The sequence below is a fragment of the Notolepis coatsorum genome, assembly GCF_963971535.1.
Source record: "Notolepis coatsorum genome assembly, chromosome: 1".
NCBI classification, from domain to species: Eukaryota; Metazoa; Chordata; class Actinopteri; order Aulopiformes; family Paralepididae; genus Notolepis; species Notolepis coatsorum.
Window position 1 is genome coordinate 15953751 of NC_140165.1, and position 20000 is coordinate 15973750.

Sequence of the window (20000 nt, forward strand, 5' to 3'; positions counted from 1 at the left end):
CGTTCACAGAAAGGTAGAGAAACTAACTGCGTTCTGTTTTATGGCAATAACGTTCAGGTTTGTGGGAGATAATCCAAAAAATAAGAGAAATTAAAAAGTAAATCCAGAAGTCAGATGATTGACAGGGGCTGGTGTGAGCTGGGTAGGGTAGTTTTTCGAAATTTGAAAGCCCTGAGTCTCTTCCTTCAAAAGACTACACTCACTTTTGGCTGTGCCACTTCCTCCTGTCAATATGCGCCGGTTTCCGACTCAATGCCCTGAGATTTCTATAATCTTATATTTCACTAATAACAGTTCAAATAATTGGTAAACAAACATAATGCTGAAAATATACACTTTTACTGTATATCTCGGGCTTAAGAGGTTAACCCTGTGAGGCCCAAATTAAAAAGAAATTAGCAACTTCAGAGGCCAGAGGGTGGGACATATAAACACATTTACTATCAAATAGCATTGTGAGGCTGAACAACAGGACCAATTGACTATACATGTGCTTAAAGGGGAACTATCTTATAAATGGCTTTTTTTCAGTGTTTACCATTGTTTCTTAGCTATGTGGACTTATATTAATAGGATATATGTCTCTAATTCTCATATTGGCGAATTCTTCCAATTCTCCTCTCACAATATTCACCCTCACTGAACTGAGTCATCTGAAAATGTGCATATCTGTGATGTCAGAGATTTCTCAGCTGCATAATAATGTGGCAGTTGATGTGGCAGTTGGCACCAGGCCACACAGTGGTTGGAGCCCAGCCTCAAAACGGCTTAAGATCTTAAGGTAGAAAAATGCGGTTTTTAGTACTTGATTAGAAATACAAAACAATGTATTTTTTTTTGAAAAAAACCTAGGTGTTCCATAGACTCACAGGAATTGTGTAAAAGTGCCCAAATAGTGAAAGAAATAGTAAAATAGTTCCCCTTTAACATTTTTTAAATAAACATAATTTTTTTAAATGGCTAAAAGTGATTTTGTAATTTTGCAACCGTGGGTCTCACAGGGTACTTTTAACCCTGTGAGGCCCAAATAAAAAAGACATTAGCAACTTCAGAGGCCAGAGGGTGAGACCTATAAACACATGAAGGGTGCCGTGACTGAAAAAAAAGGTTGAGAAACGCTGGTATATGGTGTGGCTCTTTGTGGTACCACAGTCATTTTTTTGTGGCTCTTAGTCTCTGACTGGTTGGCCACCCCTGGACTAGAGGAATGTTAATAGAACAGGCTTGTGCTGAGAGTCTCTCTCTCTCTCCCTCTCTCGCTCTCTCTCTCTCTCTCTGGATCGTGAAGGTGCGCGCCCCGCGCTCTCACCTCTTTTTAATGAGGTGCACTCTTTTAAACAGGCTCTCATTCCCCTGTTCTCACCCTGGCTGTCCCTCCCTCCCTCTCTATCTCTCTCTCCCTCCCTCCCCTCCCTCCCTCCCTCCCTCCCTCCAGACCCCAGAAGCCGCCACTGTTGTGAGCCGCTGTTATTTTCTCCTGGCCCCGCGGCTAGAGCGAGCATTTTGTCACACGTCCACTACTCGCGCGCGTGTGTGTGTGTGTGTGGGGGGGGGGGGTGCATACAGCGAGAGGGAGGTGGGGCCGTGATGTGCGCCTGTGGTTTAAATGCTAGGCTGCTCACGCCGGCCCTCCGCCTCGTTGCCCTTCCAAACTTGCTATTCTCCACGGTGGCGGAACGCGGAGAGAGTGGGCGATAGATGAGGATTTAGCTCTAGTTTTAAATGGCTGGTGAAACACCGGGTTATGGCAGAGCTGGTCAGATCTCTCACACGCCGGACCCACGGAACGTACGCAAGCTAGCTCTCCGCTGGGTCGGAAAGATAACATATTCCATTATTGATCCCCTTGGGGAAATTCGGGCATCATGGCACCATGGGAGAGGGGGGAGGGGAGGTACAGGGTATGGGCAGGGTAATAGTAGAAAGACCTAAATATAGGCAATAAAATTAGATCAGAATATACAAATATGAGAACAAATAAACAGTGTCAACAATATAATTAACTCTGAATATAAAAAACGCCGGCAAGCTATTTGTTTATTATTTCTCACAATGTGCCACTTTCAGACCCAGTGGAGAGCTGGCTTGTGTACGTTGGTTCCATGGGTCTGACGGGTCCGGCTAGGTGTGTGTGTGTGTGTGTGTGTGTGTGTGTGTGTGTGTGTGTGTGTGTGTGTGTGTGTGTGGGCTGGATCCTCTCAGATGTTTGACCCCTATCGTACGATAAAACTCACGACTTCTATATCTAAATAAGGTTCAAGTGTTTATGCGGCCGTGTGTGTGTGTGTGTGTGTGTGTGTGTGTGTGCATGTACCTAGCACCAGACACATTCTCTGTGATCTTCAAGACCACCTGGGGGCCTCACTGGAGGCCTTTGTGTCCCACCTGCCTGACCCCCCCACTGGCACAGATTGACCCGGGAGGCCGAGACCATCTCCTTGATTATCTTCACTTTAAGAGGAATCCGTCCACCACACACAATAAGCCAGTCATGAAGCTCCGTGTCTTCGCCCACGCAGGTGCGGTCGGTGTCCAATTGACGGGCGTCCCGATGGATAATCAACTGAGCGGTCGCTTCAAACACCCCCCCCCCCCCCCCCCCCCCCCCTGAGAGGAATCCGCTGGGGTTCGTTTTTGGCCCCCAATTACGGACCAACGAGGGGGCCCTTCAATCACGACACCCTCGGCGTGTGTTTCCGAGAGCCCGATCATCATCACACACGGAGACTCCTTCTGCCTCCCAGCCCCAGTGATGAGGAGTGCAGCAGCTCCCCTCTCCAGCTGGGCGCTGTGTGAGGCCACTTCCAGAGAGAGAGAGAGGGGGGGGGGGGCTTCCAGCTCGGCAGATCTCCTTTCTCAAAGCTCCCGCGCGTGGGGGAGGGAGGGAGGGGGGGTGGTATCAAACGCGGGCTACTTAACGAGGAGCGCTCGCCAGGAGGCTCTGGTGGTGCAGCTTCACGGCGGGGGGTCGGGAGCACGGGCCGCTGGGGGGGGGGGGGGCTAAAGACCTGCCGCAGGTGTGTGTGTGTGTTATTAACACTTTCCGTGCCAGCAGGGGGTGCCAGAAATAGGCGCTTGAGTGCCAACGCTGTAGTCAATGGAGGGCGATCATATTTGCGAACGCATAAACTATATCTTAAATTATGGCTATGTGTCTAATACGCCTGTCGCTTATCAATGACTTGTTTGCAGTCAACAATGTTGAAACGATTTTTTTTTTTTTTTTTTTTTTTTTTTTAATAATCGGTTAATTTTCGTTTTATACCATTTTAAAAAACGCTCGTTTTTTTAAACGTTCAGGGAAAACAAATTATTCTGCAGGAATCGCGCTTTACTGGAATACACAAAACACGTCGTAATTTTTCGCCCTATTTATGAATAGTTTTCAAATAAACGCTAGATTATCGATAGTATATGTGTACTTATGCACGCTATAGAAGCGGGCTGAAAAATCGATTATCTTATTTCCTGATCAGCTACACACACTCACAGCCACACACACACATATGGGACACGCTGATATATAGGTGAAAATAGCTCTGATTATCCCAAGATCAGATGTTCTCCAAAAAGATTATTCCAATTCCTGATCGCCATTCCAAATATCGATCGCGTTTATTGATCCAACGCTGGGTGGTCGAAAGACATATTCCACGCTGTTCTGATGGTGGGCAATGAATGGGATCGGCTTGGATTACATGCCTGACAAGTAAAATGTGGAATCCGGACTCTTTTTTTCCCATCCATTTCATTCAATCCAATCCAAAGGGGTGCAGTACCATCCGGAGAGACGATAGGGGGCGGTATTTTCCCTGTTCGAGCTCAGACAGATCCCCACTGGTAACGTAAGGCTAGATTGATGAAAAATCGATAATAAACAAAATAACGATTAAAAACAAGATTTCTCGTCGGTTGGCACTCAACGCATGGCATGAACTAACAAGATTTCTCGTGGCTGACACTCAAAGTGTTAAGAGGACGGGGCCGGAGGGGGCGGAGTCATCTTCACTAGGATTATCTCATTGAAAACTGTGAGTGAAAGATAGAGAAAGGAAGAGAGAGGAAGAAAGGAAGAGAGAAGGAGAAAGGAAGAGGACAGAGAGGAAGAAAGGAAAAGGTCAGAGAGATAGAGGAAGAAGACAGAGAGATAGAGGAAGAAGCCAGAGGAAGAAATGAAGAGGACAGAGATAGAGAGGAAGAGGACAGAGAGGAAGAAATGAAGAGACAGAGAGACAGAGAGGAAGAGAGACAGGGAGAGAGAGAGACAGAGTGAAAGACAGAAAGAGAGACTGACAGAGAAAGACAGAGAGAGGGAGAGAGACAGACAGACAGAGAGTGAGTGAGTGAGTGAGTGAGTGAGTGAGTGAGTGAAAGGAGAGAGCGAGAGAGAGAGAGAGAGAGAGAGAGAGAGAGAGAGAGAGAGAGAGAGAGAGAGAGAGAGAGAGAGAGAGAGAGAAAGAGAGAGAGAGTGAGAGAGACAAACAGAAAGAGAGTGAGAGAGAAACAGAGAGTGAGAGAGAGAGAGAGAGAGAGAGACAGAGAGAGTGAGTGAGAGAGAGAGAGACAGAGACAGAGAAAGTCAGAGAGAGAGAGACAGAGAAAGAGAGTGAGAGAGAGTGAGACAGACAGACAGAGAGAGAGAGAGATACAGACAGAGAGACAGAGAGAGAGAGAGAGAGAGACTGGTGGTAGTGTGTTGGCGGCTACACTGCAGCCCTACCTGGGCGCGGGGGGCGGTGGAGGGGAGTCGTCGAGGGCGTTCCCCCTCATGAATAACGGAGGCTCCGCGCTGACAGGGAGATGCTTCACGCGGCCCTCGGCGTGACAGCCATCGAGCCGGCGGCCCCCCGCGCACCCCCCCCCCCCCGTGCTTAATGGCTAAATTGGGAGACTGTTACTAATCGCTTATTGAATAATGAAAGTGACACAGCTGATAAAAGATTTCAATACGGTAGATTATTTATAATATTTCACTTAAGCGCAACCCCTCCCCTCCCCACCCCAACCCCCACGGCTGACAAAAGGCGAGGGTTTTGCACTGAGAGGTGCCGAGGGAGCGTCTGGCTGTGCGGACCCATGTAGAGAGGTGGCTCGGGAGGTAGAGCGGTCATCTGGCAATCCAGAGGTTCCCGGTTCGATTCCCGCTCCTCCCGGGCAACGTGTCGATGTGTCCTTGAGCAAGACACTTAACCCCTAATTGCTTTCCGATGAGCAGGTTGGCACCTTCAATCAATCAATCAATCAATCAATCAATCAATCAATCAATCAATCAAATTTATTTGTATAGCACGTTTAAACATGACGCTTGTCAACCAAAGTGCTTCACATAGCTAAGCTAAGTACAAAGAAAAGTATAAAATAAACAGAAAAATTAAATAAAATCAACGGATAGACAAAGGAAAAACAGAACAACACGTCAACAAGTACGGCAAGAGTCAAAGTGAGTCAGGGAAGGCCAGGCGATATAGGTGGGTTTTGAGTTTTGATTTAAAAGACTCGATGGAGGGGGCAGATTTGATGGACATGGGGATGCTGTTCCAGAGGTCAGGGGCTGCGACCGCAAAAGCACGTCCCCCTTGCACGGTCGCCTCCGCCGTCGGTGTGTGAATGTGTGAGTGAATTGTGAGGAACAAATTGTAAAGCACTTTGGATAAAAGCGCTATATAAAAAAGCAGCCAGTTCTGCTACTGTCTCCCCCCTGTTCTGCTACTGTCTCCCCCCTGTGCTGCTGTCTGTCTCCCCCTGTGTGTGTTTGAGTGAACTGCGTCTCGAAGAGGGAGGAGGGAGATTAATAGGGTTGAATATGTGACACGGCTGATTATATCCATTTACTGAATAATTCGTTTCACGTGTTCCACATCTCAGCCTGCACTCGTCTAACTCGCTACCGCGCAGGTTTAAAGGAACAAGCCAACATTGTGGGAAAATACGTTTACCGTCTTCTCCAGAGTCAGACAAGAAGCTAGAGTAGAGACTAGTTTAATCTCTGTGCGTTTCAGTAGAAAGCTATTCGGCTGCAAGCGAGCTAGCCTAGCACAGCACAAAATAATAGAAGTGGATACGGACCAGCTAGCCTAGCCGTTGGGCCAAAAACACGTCACCCGGAGTTTTAAGCTAGGCTAGTGGTCCGTATCGGCTTCCATTCATTTGTGCTAAGCTAGGCTAGCTTGCAGCTGGATAACTTACAGAGAGGAAATTGGCATCTTCTTGTCTGACTAATGTTGACTTGTTCCTTTAAGGATTATTTATACTACTATAGATTTTTATAGATTTTTTTTAGGTCATGTTGTTTTGTTATTATTATTTTTAATACTTTTTCTTTGGTCTTTCTCTGGCAAACCCAACACTAACGGTTGTTTTCAGTGACTTGACCCATTTTCACAGTGAGCGGAAAAGCGTGCGATAGTCAGACAGCTCGCAAATTCACTGATTCAAAAGAAAGTAAAGAAAGGAATAGTTGAACGAGAATGAGCCGTATCTTTTCCCTCCGACCTCCGTTTACAGTACGAGATCAACCGTACATCCTGAACATCCTCACAGACATCACAACGGTGAATGTTTGTTCAACAACTACAATGTTAATAATATAACCCACGAAACACTCAAACAAAGAAGAGAAAATCGGGATGGATTTTTTTGTGATGTAATCTATAGATCACTGGCTGTGTGGTTAATGGTTTGAGCTCCAGTGATTCTTCATCAGGTGGAGAGAAGAGGAGAAGAGGAGAGGAGGAGAGAGGAGAGAGGAGAGAAGAGGAGAGAGATGAGAAGAGAAGATGAGGAGAGAAGAGAAGAGGAGGAGAGGAGAGGAGAGAAGAGAGGATAAGAGTATAGGAGGAAAGAAGAGGAGAGAAGAGGAGAGAATATAAGAGAAGAGAGGAGAGAAGAGGAGAGGAGGGTAGAGGAGGAAAGAAGAGAAGATGAGATGAGGAGGGGATAGGAGAGTAGAGGAGGAAAGAAGAGAAGAGGAGAGGAGGGGATAGGAGAGTAGAGGAGGAAAGAAGAGGAGGGGATAGGAGAGTAGAGAAGAGGAGAGTAGAGAAGAGGAGAGAAGAGAAGAGGAGAGGATAGGAGAGGGGAGGGAAGATAGGAGTGGAGGGGAGAGGAGGGGATTGGAGAGAGGAGATGAGGGCAGGGGAGAGAGGAGAGGGCAGGGGAGAGAGGCGATGAGGGGATTGGAGAGAAGAGAGGGCGGAGGAGAGAGGAGAGGGCAGGGGAGAGAGGAGAGGGCAGGGGAGAGGAGAGGGCAGGGGAGAGAGGAGATGAGGGCAGAGGAGAGGAGAGGAGAGGGCGGAGGAGAGGCGGGGAGGGTCGAAGAGAAGAGAGATGGAGTGAGCCCAGCACATATCTGTCACACAGACAAGCACTTGCCTTGTCAGCCACTTGATATGATACAGCCATGATGGAGGGAACACATTACACATCTGTTCGCACGCACACATCTGTTCCACCCCCATTCACACAGAACAGACCCCAGAACACAGGGTGGGTGTGTGTGTGTGTGTGCATGTGTGTGTGAGGGTGAGGAAGAGAGATAGATAAGGAGAGAGATAGAAAGAGAGAGAACAACTGTTGGAGAAGCTTGTGTATGAGATCTAGTGTGTGTGTAAGAGAGAACGAGAGAGAGCATGAGGAAGAACCCAAGCATGAGGGACAGAGAGAGAGAGAGAGAGAGAGAGAGAGAGAGAGAGAGAGAGAGAGAGAGAGAGAGAGAGAGAGAGAGAACTGTTGGAGCAGCTTGTGTATGAGATCTAGTGTGTGTGTAAGAGAGAAAGAGAGAGAGCATGAGAGCGAGAGAGAGGAGAGATCATAGATGTATAATATATTATAGATCATAAGAGCAAATGTTTGAAGGAGTTGTGTTTGTACGAACTAAGTCACACACACACACACACACCAGGGTGAATCAAGGTCGATTCCATCCGTACATCAACACGTCAATGTGAGTTTTCATCCACACACCACTCCTGTGTTCAGATTCAGGTTTAGTCCACCGACGGCCACCCGCCGACACAGAGTACGCTCAGAGTACGTTCGCAAAACACACGCTCCACAAAGCGACAGACAGGTAAAAGAAAAGAAGAAAGAAAAGAAAAAGAGGATGAGGGGATGACAGAATGAAAGGATGGAGAGCAGGGATCGCTGGGATACATGGCTGCGTTTCCCCCGACTCTACTCCTCGAGGTGCCGGGGAAATATTTTAACCCTTTCACTAGCACACTACAGAAGATTAACCCTTTCACTACAGAAGGTTAAATGTCTGTAGTGAGGTAGTGAAAGGGTTAACCTTCTGTAGGGTTGCAGTGAAAGGGTTAACCCTTTGTCGTGTGTCAGTGAAAGGGTTAACCTTCTGTAGTGTTGCAGTGAAAAGGGTTAACCGTTTGGTAGTGTGGCGGTGAAAGGGTTAAAAGAGTGGAAATTCTAGATCTTTTCATTTTAATATCGTTCATATGAGTGTTTAAGTATATTTTTTTAGAACAAATATTTTCAATCGATACGTTTTGATGTGTTGTTAAAAAAGTGGAATAGTGTTAGGTCAAAATTACTTCAAAAAGTAAGTTAATCAGGGCGGCTGGGTGGCGCAGCGGACATTGCGCTCGTCACCAACGCAAGAGACACCGGTATCGAATCCGGCTGTCAGCGTTGCCTCCGGCTTGGGCCGGCCGTCATACTAACTCAATTGGCAGAGTCAGCGGGAGGGGAGTCGATGGGTGGTAGTCTGGTCATTGTAAACAGCGACTCCTACAGGTCGGTCAGGGTGCCTGCACAGCAAAGACAGGAGAGGGCGGGGGCAGTGTGAGCCTCCCACATGTAACGCCTCGCCAATGAGAGTCCGCGCTGGCAGGTGAAAAGAAGTGACTGGCTGCCTCCACATGTATCGGAGGGGACATATGATGGGCTTCTATCCTCCCTACGACTGGCCAGTGGGGGGCACATGCGAGCAACGATCAGGACAGGGGAGGGAGAATTGGCACGAGAGGAAACTGGGATGGGAGAAAAATCACAGAAAAACTAGTAGAAAAAGTAGGTAAAAAAAAAAGTAAGTTAATCAATGTTGAACTGACGTGAGATTTAAATGACCATACTCTTCTTTACAACATATCCATGTTTCAATAACACGCAGATTCGTTTTTGTAATTCCTACACTCAAAGCTCATTGGTTTAAAGGACGTGTTCACTTCAAACATCCATATTCAGCTCAAGAAGTACCACCTCTACTGTTGACGGCTGACTGGTTCAATTCATAACGTAGCATTAGTGACCACTGGAGAAACATGCCACACCCGCAGTACTACTATGCCAGACAGGGGGCGCACTTTGTATTTCCACATTGGCAACACCTTTAGATGAGCTCCAGTTTCCAGACTTGACATTTTTGTGAACATTCACACATGTTCAGTCGCCTTTTGGTCAAAGAACATTAAAGAATCCTGCTCGGATTTCCACTGAAGTTTACATTTGTCTATTTAAAGTGTCATTTCTGTTTGTTTTGGCGACATCTATTGGTGAGAAGTGGTCACTGCTGTTACAGTTTTGCACTGTACTGACTTTTCTTTCCATCTTGAAAATTCATACTAACTACTGAGTTATGTCTTCTATTCATTCATACTAACTACTGAGTTAGTCTTCTATTCATTCATACTAACTACTGAGTTAGTCTTCTATTCATTCATGTTAACTACTGAGTTAGTCTTCTATTCATTCATACTAACTACTGAGTTAGTCTTCTATTCATTCATGTTAACTACTGAGTTAGTCTTCTATTCATTCATGTTAACTACTGAGTTAGTCTTCTATTCATTCATGTTAACTACTGAGTTAGTCTTCTATTCATTCATGTTAACTACTGAGTTAGTCTTCTATTCATTCATACTAACTACTGAGTTAGTCTTCTATTCATTCATGTTAACTACTGAGTTAGTCTTCTATTCATTCATGTTAACTACTGAGTTAGTCTTCTATTCATTCATGTTAACTACTGAGTTAGTCTTCTATTCATTCATGTTAACTACTGAGTTAGTCTTCTATTCATTCATGTTAACTACTGAGTTAGTCTATTCTTTATGTTAACTACTGAGTTAGTCTTCTATTTTTTCATGTTAACTACTGAGTTAGTCTTCTATTCTTTCATGTTAACTACTGAGTTAGTCTTCTATTCATTCATGTTAACTACTGAGTTAGTCTTATATTCTTTCTTGTTAACTACTGAGTTAGTCTTCTATTCATTCATGTTAACTACTGAGTTAGTCTTCTATTCATGTTAACTACTGAGTTAGTCTTCTATTCATTCATGTTAACTACTGAGTTAGTCTTCTATTCATCCATGTTAACTACTGAGTTAGTCTTCTATTCTTTCTTGTTAACTACTGAGTTAGTCTTCTATTCTTTCTTGTTAACTACTGAGTTAGTCTTCTATTCATTCATGTTAACTACTGAGTTAGTCTTCTATTCATTCATACTAACTACTGAGTTAGTCTTCTATTCATTCATGTTAAAGGGGACATGCATTGCTATTCCTTGCACTATTTGGGCAACTTTACACAATTCCTGTGAGTCTATGGAAGACATCTGTAAGTTTTTTTTCAAAAAAATTCATTGTTTTATATTTCTAATGAAGTACTCAAAAGCATAATTTTTCAGCCTCAGGATTTCAGCGTGTTATTGGATGGGCTCCGCCCATAAGCGCTTTCAGTGGCAGTCACCCACACAGCGTGTTACATACGAGAGAGCGAGAGAGAGAACGAGCAAGCGAGAGAGAGAGAGAGAGAGAGAGAGAGAGAGAGAGAGAGAGAGAGAGAGAGAGAGAGAGATGAGTCCCGACACACACGCAGTCAAGTTTGTGTGTAAATGCTCCGATGAGGGAGAGAGATGGAGCACACACATTTTTACACATACTTCTGCACAGTCCCGCCGGTCCCTCTCTATCTCTCTCTCTGCCTCTCTCTCGCTCACTCGTTATCTGCCTCTCTGTCAAAACCCGCTTGAGGAAGTGTCGGGTTACACTGCACTACAACCATAGAGGGGGCGTTACTGCAGATCAGTACCTTATTGACGTCAGCAATACTGTCAAATCAGAACAGCTTAGTTGAGTGAGGGAAGATCTCGTGAACTCGAGACTAGACTGATGAGTCACTATGATAATTAATGACACAGACCACATTGATATAATCCCCAATTACTAGGAAGCACTGGAAAAGGCCATTTATAATGCATGGGACCTTTAACTACTGAGTTAGTCTTCTCTTCATCCGTGTTAACTACTGAGTTAGTCTTCTAGTCATTCCAAACAAACTGCTGTTAAACACATCACTTCCTGTGCGCCGTTTGATTTTCCCGGGAAAGTCCTACCAGACACCAGTGTTTAGAACAGCCGAGAATAGCAAATGTAAAAAAAAAAAACATTTATGAACTGGTTATAGGTAGAATCACTATTGTGTTATATTAGTTGGTGATAGAGAGAGTGGCAAAATAGAAAATGTTTGAAATCATAAATATGAATATTGTCCCCTACAAAGGGGGACCAATTCCGAACCTAGCTTAGCACAATGAATGGAAGCGGACAGTGCCGGTTAGCCTTGGGGGGAGAGGTGTTAGTTGGACAATGCCTAGGCTAACCGGCACTGTCCGCTTCCATTCATTGTGCTAAGCTAGGCTAACGTGCAGCCAGATAGCTTTCTACTGAACGCACAGAGAGGAAACTGGTATGTATCTTCTTGTCTCTCTATGGAGAAGACGGTAAGCTAATTTCCCAAAATGTTGGCGTGTTCCTTTAATCCCTTCGAATACAACGCGAACACAATGGGGAAATTGCAATAATTAGAGATAATATGAGATGGCGTTACCTTCAGTACCAGAGAGGGGGGGGGGGGGGGGGGGGTGAGATGGCGTTACCTTCAGTACCAGAGAGGGGGGGGGGGGGGGGGGGGGGGGGGGTGAGATGGCGCTACCTTCAGTACCAGAGAGGGGGGGGGGGGGGTGAGATGGCGTTACCTTCAGTACCAGAGAGGCCGTCGGCTTTGAAGTTACTGGTGCTCTTCTTCCGCCGGTGCTTCTTGCGGTTGGCGTGCGGCGACGGCGGAGGCTCCATCTTGGGGCTGGTGGTGCTGGAGATACTGGGGCTGGAGCAGACGGAGTCACCCAGGCCCGTGTCTGTGGGGAGAGAACAGAGAGAGTGAGACGTGTGTCTGTGGGGAGAGGAGAGAGAGTGAGACGTGTGTCTGTGGGGAGAGAGGAGAGAGAGTGAGACGTGTGTCTGTGGGGAGAGAGTGAGACGTGTGTCTGTGGGGAGAGAGGAGAGAGTGAGACGTGTGTCTGTGGGGAGAGAGGAGAGAGAGTGAGACGTGTGTCTGTGGGGAGAGAGTGAGACGTGTGTCTGTGGGGAGAGAGAGGAGAGAGAGTGAGACATGTGTCTGTGGGGAGAGAGGAGAGAGAGTGAGACATGTGTCTGTGGGGAGAGAGTGAGACGTGTGTCTGTGGGGAGAGAGAGGAGAGAGAGTGAGACATGTGTCTGTGGGGAGAGAGGAGAGAGAGTGAGACGTGTGTCTGTGGGGAGAGAGAGTGAGACTATAACCTGCTGACTTCTCAATCTCTGACTTAGAGACCATAGATAGTAGATAGTGAGGCTGGTAGATAGTGAGGCTGGTAGATAGTGAGGCTGGTAGATGGTAAGGCTGGTAGATAGTGAGGCTGGTAGATGGTGAGGCTGGTAGACAGTGAGGCTGGTAGACGGTGAGGCTGGTAGACGGTGAGGCTGGTAGACAGTGAGGCTGGTAGATGGTGAGGCTGGTAGATGGTGAGGCTGGTAGATGGTGAGGCTGGTAGACGGTGAGGCTGGTAGACAGTGAGGCTGGTAGATGGTGAGGCTGGTAGATGGTGAGGCTGGTAGATGGTGAGGCTGGTAGATGGTGAGGCAGGTAGATGGTGAGGCTGGTAGATGGTGAGGCTGGTAGATAGTGAGGCTGGTAGACAGTGAGGCTGGTAGACGGTGAGGCTGGTAGATGGTGAGGCTGGTAGACGGTGAGGCTGGTAGATAGTGAGGCTGGTAGATGGTGAGGCTGGTAGACGGTGAGGCTGGTAGACGGTGAGGCTGGTAGATAGTGAGGCTGGTAGATGGTGAGGCTGGTAGATGGTGAGGCTGGTAGATGGTGAGGCTGGTAGATGGTGAGGCTGGTAGATGGTGAGGCTGGTAGATAGTGAGGCTGGTAGACAGTGAGGCTGGTAGATAGTGAGGCTGGTAGATGGTGAGGCTGGTAGACGGTGAGGCTGGTAGATGGTGAGGCTGGTAGACGGTGAGGCTGGTAGATAGTGAGGCTGGTAGATGGTGAGGCTGGTAGATGGTGAGGCTGGTAGACGGTGAGGCTGGTAGACGGTGAGGCTGGTAGATAGTGAGGCTGGTAGACGGTGAGGCTGGTAGACGGTGAGGCTGGTAGACGGTGAGGCTGGTAGACGGTGAGGCTGGTAGATGGTGAGGTTGGTAGACGGTGAGGCTGGTAGATGGTGAGGCTGGTAGACGGTGAGGCTGGTAGATAGTGAGGCTGGTAGACGGTGAGGCTGGTAGACAGTGAGGCTGGTAGATGGTGAGGCTGGTAGATGGTGAGGCTGGTAGACAGTGAGGCTGGTAGACAGTGAGGCTGGTAGACGGTGAGGCTGGTAGATGGTGAGGCTGGTAGATGGTGAGGCTGGTAGATGGTGAGGCTGGTAGATGGCTGGTAGATAGTAAGGCTGGTAGATAGTAAGGCTGGTAGATAGTAAGGCTGGTAGACGGTGAGGCTGGTAGACGGTGAGGCTGGTAGATGGTGAGGCTGGTAGATGGTGAGGCTGGTAGACCGTGAGGCTGGTAGATGGTGAGGCTGGTAGATGGTGAGGCTGGTAGACGGTGAGGCTGGTAGACGGTGAGGCTGGTAGATAGTGAGGCTGGTAGACGGTGAGGCTGGTAGACGGTGAGGCTGGTAGACGGTGAGGCTGGTAGACGGTGAGGCTGGTAGATAGTGAGGCTGGTAGATGGTAAGGCTGGGAGACGGTGAGGCTGGTAGATAGTGAGGCTGGTAGATAGTGAGGCTGGTAGACGGTGAGGCTTGTAGACGGTGAGGCTGGTAGATAGTGAGGCTGGTAGATAGTGAGGCTGGTAGATAGTGAGGCTGGTAGATAGTGAGGCTGGTAGATGGTGAGGCTGGTAGATGGTGAGGCTGGTAGATAGTGAGGCTGGTAGATAGTGAGGCTGGTAGATAGTGAGGCTGGTAGACAGTGAGGCTGGTAGACGGTGAGGCTGGTAGATGGTGAGGCTGGTAGACCGTGAGGCTGGTAGATGGTGAGGCTGGTAGATGGTGAGGCTGGTAGACGGTGAGGCTGGTAGACGGTGAGGCTGGTAGACAGTGAGGCTGGTAGACGGTGAGGCTGGTAGATGGTGAGGCTGGTAGACGGTGAGGCTGGTAGACGGTGAGGCTGGTAGACGGTGAGGCTGGTAGATAGTGAGGCTGGTAGATGGTGAGGCTGGTAGACGGTGAGGCTGGTAGATAGTGAGGCTTGTAGACGGTGAGGCTGGTAGACCGTGAGGCTGGTAGACGGTGAGGCTGGTAGACAGTGAGGCTGGTAGATAGTAAGGCTGGTAGATAGTAAGGCTTGTAGACGGTGAGGCTGGTAGATAGTGAGGCTGGTAGATAGTGAGGCTGGTAGATAGTAAGGCTTGTAGACGGTGAGGCTGGTAGATAGTGAGGCTGGTAGATGGTGAGGCTGGTAGATAGTGAGGCTGGTAGATAGTGAGGCTGGTAGATAGTAAGGCTTGTAGACGGTGAGGCTGGTAGATAGTGAGGCTGGTAGATAGTGAGGCTGGTAGATAGTGAGGCTGGTAGATGGTGAGGCTGGTAGATAGTGAGGCTGGTAGATGGTGAGGCTGGTAGACAGTGAGGCTGGTAGATAGTGAGGCTGGTAGATAGTGAGGCTGGTAGATGGTGAGGCTGGTAGATAGTGAGGCTGGTAGATGGTGAGGCTGGTAGATAGTGAGGCTGGTAGATAGTAAGGCTTGTAGACGGTGAGGCTGGTAGACAGTGAGGCTGGTAGATAGTAAGGCTTGTAGACGGTGAGGCTGGTAGATAGTGAGGCTGGTAGACGGTGAGGCTGGTAGACGGTGAGGCTGGTAGATAGTAAGGCTGGTAGATAGTAAGGCTTGTAGACGGTGAGGCTGGTAGATAGTGAGGCTGGTAGATAGTGAGGCTGGTAGATAGTGAGGCTGGTAGATAGTAAGGCTTGTAGACGGTGAGGCTGGTAGATAGTGAGGCTGGTAGATGGTGAGGCTGGTAGATAGTGAGGCTGGTAGATAGTAAGGCTTGTAGACGGTGAGGCTGGTAGATAGTGAGGCTGGTAGATAGTGAGGCTGGTAGATAGTGAGGCTGGTAGATAGTGAGGCTGGTAGATGGTGAGGCTGGTAGATAGTGAGGCTGGTAGATAGTGAGGCTGGTAGATAGTGAGGCTGGTAGATAGTGAGGCTGGTAGATGGTGAGGCTGGTAGACAGTGAGGCTAGTAGATGGTGAGGCTGGTAGATGGTGAGGCTGGTAGATAGTGAGGCTGGTAGACGGTGAGGCTGGTAGACGGTGAGGCTGGTAGATAGTAAGGCTGGTAGATGGTGAGGCTGGTAGACGGTGAGGCTGGTAGACAGTGAGGCTGGTAGATAGTAAGGCTGGTAGATAGTGAGGCTGGTAGATAGTGAGGCTGGTAGATAGTGAGGCTGGTAGACGGTGAGGCTGGTAGATAGTGAGGCTGGTAGATAGTAAGGCTGGTAGACAGTGAGGCTGGTAGACAGTGAGGCTGGTAGATAGTGGTTACTAGGTGACAGACAGTAAAGACAAGAGAGAGCTTCTCATGTTAACACTCGGGTCATTCCTCCCAGTAACAACGTCAATCCATTAGGTCCGGGAGGGAGACGGTAGCTCGCAGTAAGGTGGACAGGGAGCGAGGAGGGATGGTGATGATGATGATGATGATGATGAGGGGGGGGCGCTGGCATTTGGCTGGGGCCGTGGCGGAGGGAGAGGCCATCAGGCGAGGGAGCGGAGCGGAGTGGAGAGAGAGAGAGAGAGAGAGAGAGAGAGAGGGCGCCTTCCACTTTTCACTCCCGCCGCTGACAGCTGTGACTAGCGGCGGAATAAAATAACATTCAGCTCCCATCAATATCACCGCGGAGCGGCGCGAGTGATGTGGGCACCGGATGGGAGGGGGGTCGGGGGGGGGGGCTGTCTGTGTGTGTGTGTGTGGGGGAGAGGGGGTTGGATACTGGCACGGAGCTCTCTGCCTGACACACACGGATACACACGCACACATATATACACACACACACATACACATATATATATACACACACACACGCGCGCTCTCCTGGGCCGCCCCATCCCCAAACGGCAGACAGCCCCCAAGGACACCCATAACTTATTTTACAATCGTTTAGTCTCAGCTCAAGTGGAAAACGTGACAACTTATCTCTGCTGACAAGATGCCATCTCTGAGCGTGCAATTAACCGCAGTGGATTAACGGTCCTCCCATCTGCCCGCCTCCCAGAACCCCCACCCACCCCCCACCCCCACCTCACGCTCTACATCACCACCTTCACCTCCATCCATCCTCCCCCCCTTTCCCCGCTTCCTTCTCTCTTTCCTTCTCGTTGTTGTCAGTACCCGTTCCCCCTCTTCCTATTATTCGAGCGGTAAACCAGGAAATGAGGCGCGTGAATCACGGTGTGATCGTGTGTCGCGCTCGGTGACGATTTATGAACGTCGAATCTTTGGGAGCGGATATCAACGAAAACCGAGACGCCGACTGCGTCGAATAGCCCCGGGAACTATATAAACAGGATGTGGGAGAGGCGGGACTTCCTGTCAGCCGGGTTGCCGTGGGAGATCAAGAGAGGATTGGACGGTGCCCAGAGGCGTGACATTATGGAGTGCGTTCCAGATCAAAGACACCTGCTGTGCAGCCCCTCCCTCCCTCCATCACCACACAACACACCACACAACACACACTTCTAACTGGAGTCATTGGTTAATTAATCACATGAGCAATTGTGTGAGTGTACAAAGAAAATAGGTTTGGCGATGAGATATCTGGGCGTAATTATCAATTATCACGAGACTTGGCGGCTGGGTGGCGCAGCGGACATTGCGCTCCTCACCAACGCAAGAGATACCGGGTTCGACTCCGGCTGTCGGCGTTGCCTCCGGCTTGGGCCGGCCGTCATACTAACTCAATTGGCAGAGTTAGCGGGTGGAAGTCGATGGGCGGTAATCTGGACGTTGTGGACAGCGACTCCTACAGGTCGGTTGGGGGACGCCTGCACAGCAGAGACAGGAAAATAGCGGGGGTAGTGTGAGCCTCCCACACGTTACACCTCGCCAATGAGAGTCCGCGCTGGCAGGTGAAAAGATGTGGCTGCCTCCACATATATCGGAGGGGACATGTGATGCAAGGCTTCTATCCTCCCTACAACTGACAAGTGGGGGGCATATGCGAGCAACGTTCAAGACAGGGGAGGGGAGAATTGGCACGGCTAAATTGGGATGGGAGAAAATAGAAAAAGAGGAGAAAAAGTGGATCAAAAAAATTAATAATTATCACGAGACTTGAAGTGAAATGAAGTTTGCTATTAACTCCCTGAGGGGAACCAGCCCCCTCAACTCTCAAATCAATGGCTCACAAAATCAATGGCTACAGGAAAACGACCCAACTCAAAAAACTCCTAGCATACAAAAAACGTTTCCTCTTATTGAATATGTATTTTTAAGTTTGAATTTTGCTGTAATTTCATGCTCCATTCACCTCCTCATTGAGCAGCGTGACGAGATCACTGTGACGACACTCTCTCTCCCCAAAAGGGTTTGTGGTGCGTTCTCGATGAACGCTCAGACGTCGTGGGTACAGTTTATTTTTGAACACGTTGTAGTTCCTGCTAAACAACACATTTACAAAGAATGGCCGTCGTTTCCCTTTAAGTGAAACACTGACCCTGACTCTTGCTGCCAACAAAACATACCGATAAATGAGCGGCAGCCGGCGGAGTGGCGCCTGATTGCTGCAGCGTAAGGAGTATTGCAAGTAATCCAGCAGGGTTGTGATGAAGCCGTGAATCACTCTCTCCAGGTCGCTGTGGGAGAGATGATGGGCCTATGGTTCTGAGATGGAAAAAGCTGTTCCTAACCACTGGAAATTGACCCGTTTGGTGAATTCATGTTGTGAATACATGTATTCCATGATGTAACGGAACGTAGACCAATCTCAGTCACTCTCTTTGTCTGGGACCAAATTCGGTCACGCCCCATTTTGCGCGACATCCAGACTTTTTTTTACCGTCAGCGTTTGGGAATTTCATGTCGACAGGTAGATGAAGTGAAATTATACTTATTTTAGAATATATATATCAAATTTCATGAGTATTCATCTATATTTAGTCATCTAAAGACTATTAGATATGAACGTATGTACCAGTAAAAAGTGGGAATCTCTAGAATGTGTTTTGGGCGACGGTGTTTACGGAAGTGCGGGTAACCTCTCAAGTTGACGATACACAACACTTTCTGTTGTCACTAGATGGCAGCATTGGTTTAAAATTAAAAGGTGAAAATGTTATGACTACAACATGAATACAATTCCCAAGACCTTTAGCACAGGTCACAGGTCAGCACCAGGTTAGGAAAAACGCGATCTGAACAGTGTTAAACTATTAATGGGACCCGAGTACAGTGATCGAGAATGGTCACCCAATTAGTATCGAACACGTTAAAAAAATAACGCTGAATCTTACCGTAGCTTCCTCATAGCGTTGGGCGATGAGCGTGGAACAGAAATATTCCTATTATGGATGTAGAAATATGCGATCCATTTCCAGGTTGTATAATAGTATATACGTCCAAATCATGTTTATCGAGTTATTGGTAACGGATTGCTATCCATTGTGTCGAGCTCGAGTCCTGGGACTATTACCGAGTGATCGGACCGAATTGAAATGAGCACCAGCTTCCATTTCCTGTTTCCGCTCTGGGCGATCCGCCAATCGGCCACCAGATGGCGCTCTTGAACCGTTGGAGAGTTGAGAGGGGCTCAACAGTAGATCTCAAGTCTCCGGGGGAGAAATATGATTTCGATCACAGATTTTTGAAATATTGATATCAAAGACGTGGTACGGCGTCTTGGGCAGAATGAGCATGGCGGGGAAAGACGTCCTACGGCGTTTTTGGCGATTACAGTGTTAATGCAGATTCACTCGCCACAGAAATAAGATGACATTTTTGTTTTTTAACCGACCACAATGGCCGTCAATATTTATATTTGCCAGCCAATTGAAATTCTAATTCACTTTCCCTCTCTCTCACTTTTTGTGGCCTTGGGGTGCTTACAGACAGACAGACAGACGACAGACAGACAGACAGGCAGGCAGACGACAGACAGACAGGCAGGCAGACAGACAGGCAGACAGGCAGACATACGACAGACAGACAGGCAGACAGACAGACAGGCAGACAGACAGGCAGGCAGACAGGCAGACAGACAGACAGACAGGCAGGCAGACAGACAGACAGGCAGGCAGGCAGACAGACAGACAGACAGACAGACGACAGACAGACAGACAGGCAGGCAGACGACAGACAGGCAGGCAGGCAGGCAGACAGACAGACAGGCAGACAGGCAGACATACGACAGACAGACAGGCAGACAGACAGACAGACAGGCAGACAGACAGGCAGGCAGGCAGACGACAGACAGACAGGCAGGCAGGCAGACAGACATGCAGACAGACAGACATACGACAGACAGACAGGCAGACAGACAGACATACAGACAGACAGGCAGACAGACAGACAGGCAGGCAGGCAGACAGACAGACAGACAGACAGACAGACAGGCAGACACACGGACACACACACACCTGGGGGAGCACAAACTGACATGATATTTTCTCTCCCTCTGTGTGTGTGTGTGTGTGTGTGTGTGTGTGTGTGTGTGTGTGTGTGTGTGTGT

General features: G+C 48.4%; 1 protein-coding gene across 1 annotated transcript in view; it reads right to left on the bottom strand.

Moving 5' to 3' along the window:
- Nucleotides 1-20000, bottom strand: part of LOC311224353 (uncharacterized protein) — a gene marked incomplete at both ends in the record, with an annotated part of 180231 nt that overhangs the window by 19766 nt on the left and 140465 nt on the right. The window contains 1 exon segment of the mRNA XM_084309312.1: nucleotides 11992-12150. Within this exon segment, the coding sequence (XP_084165438.1) occupies nucleotides 11992-12150 (159 nt within the window).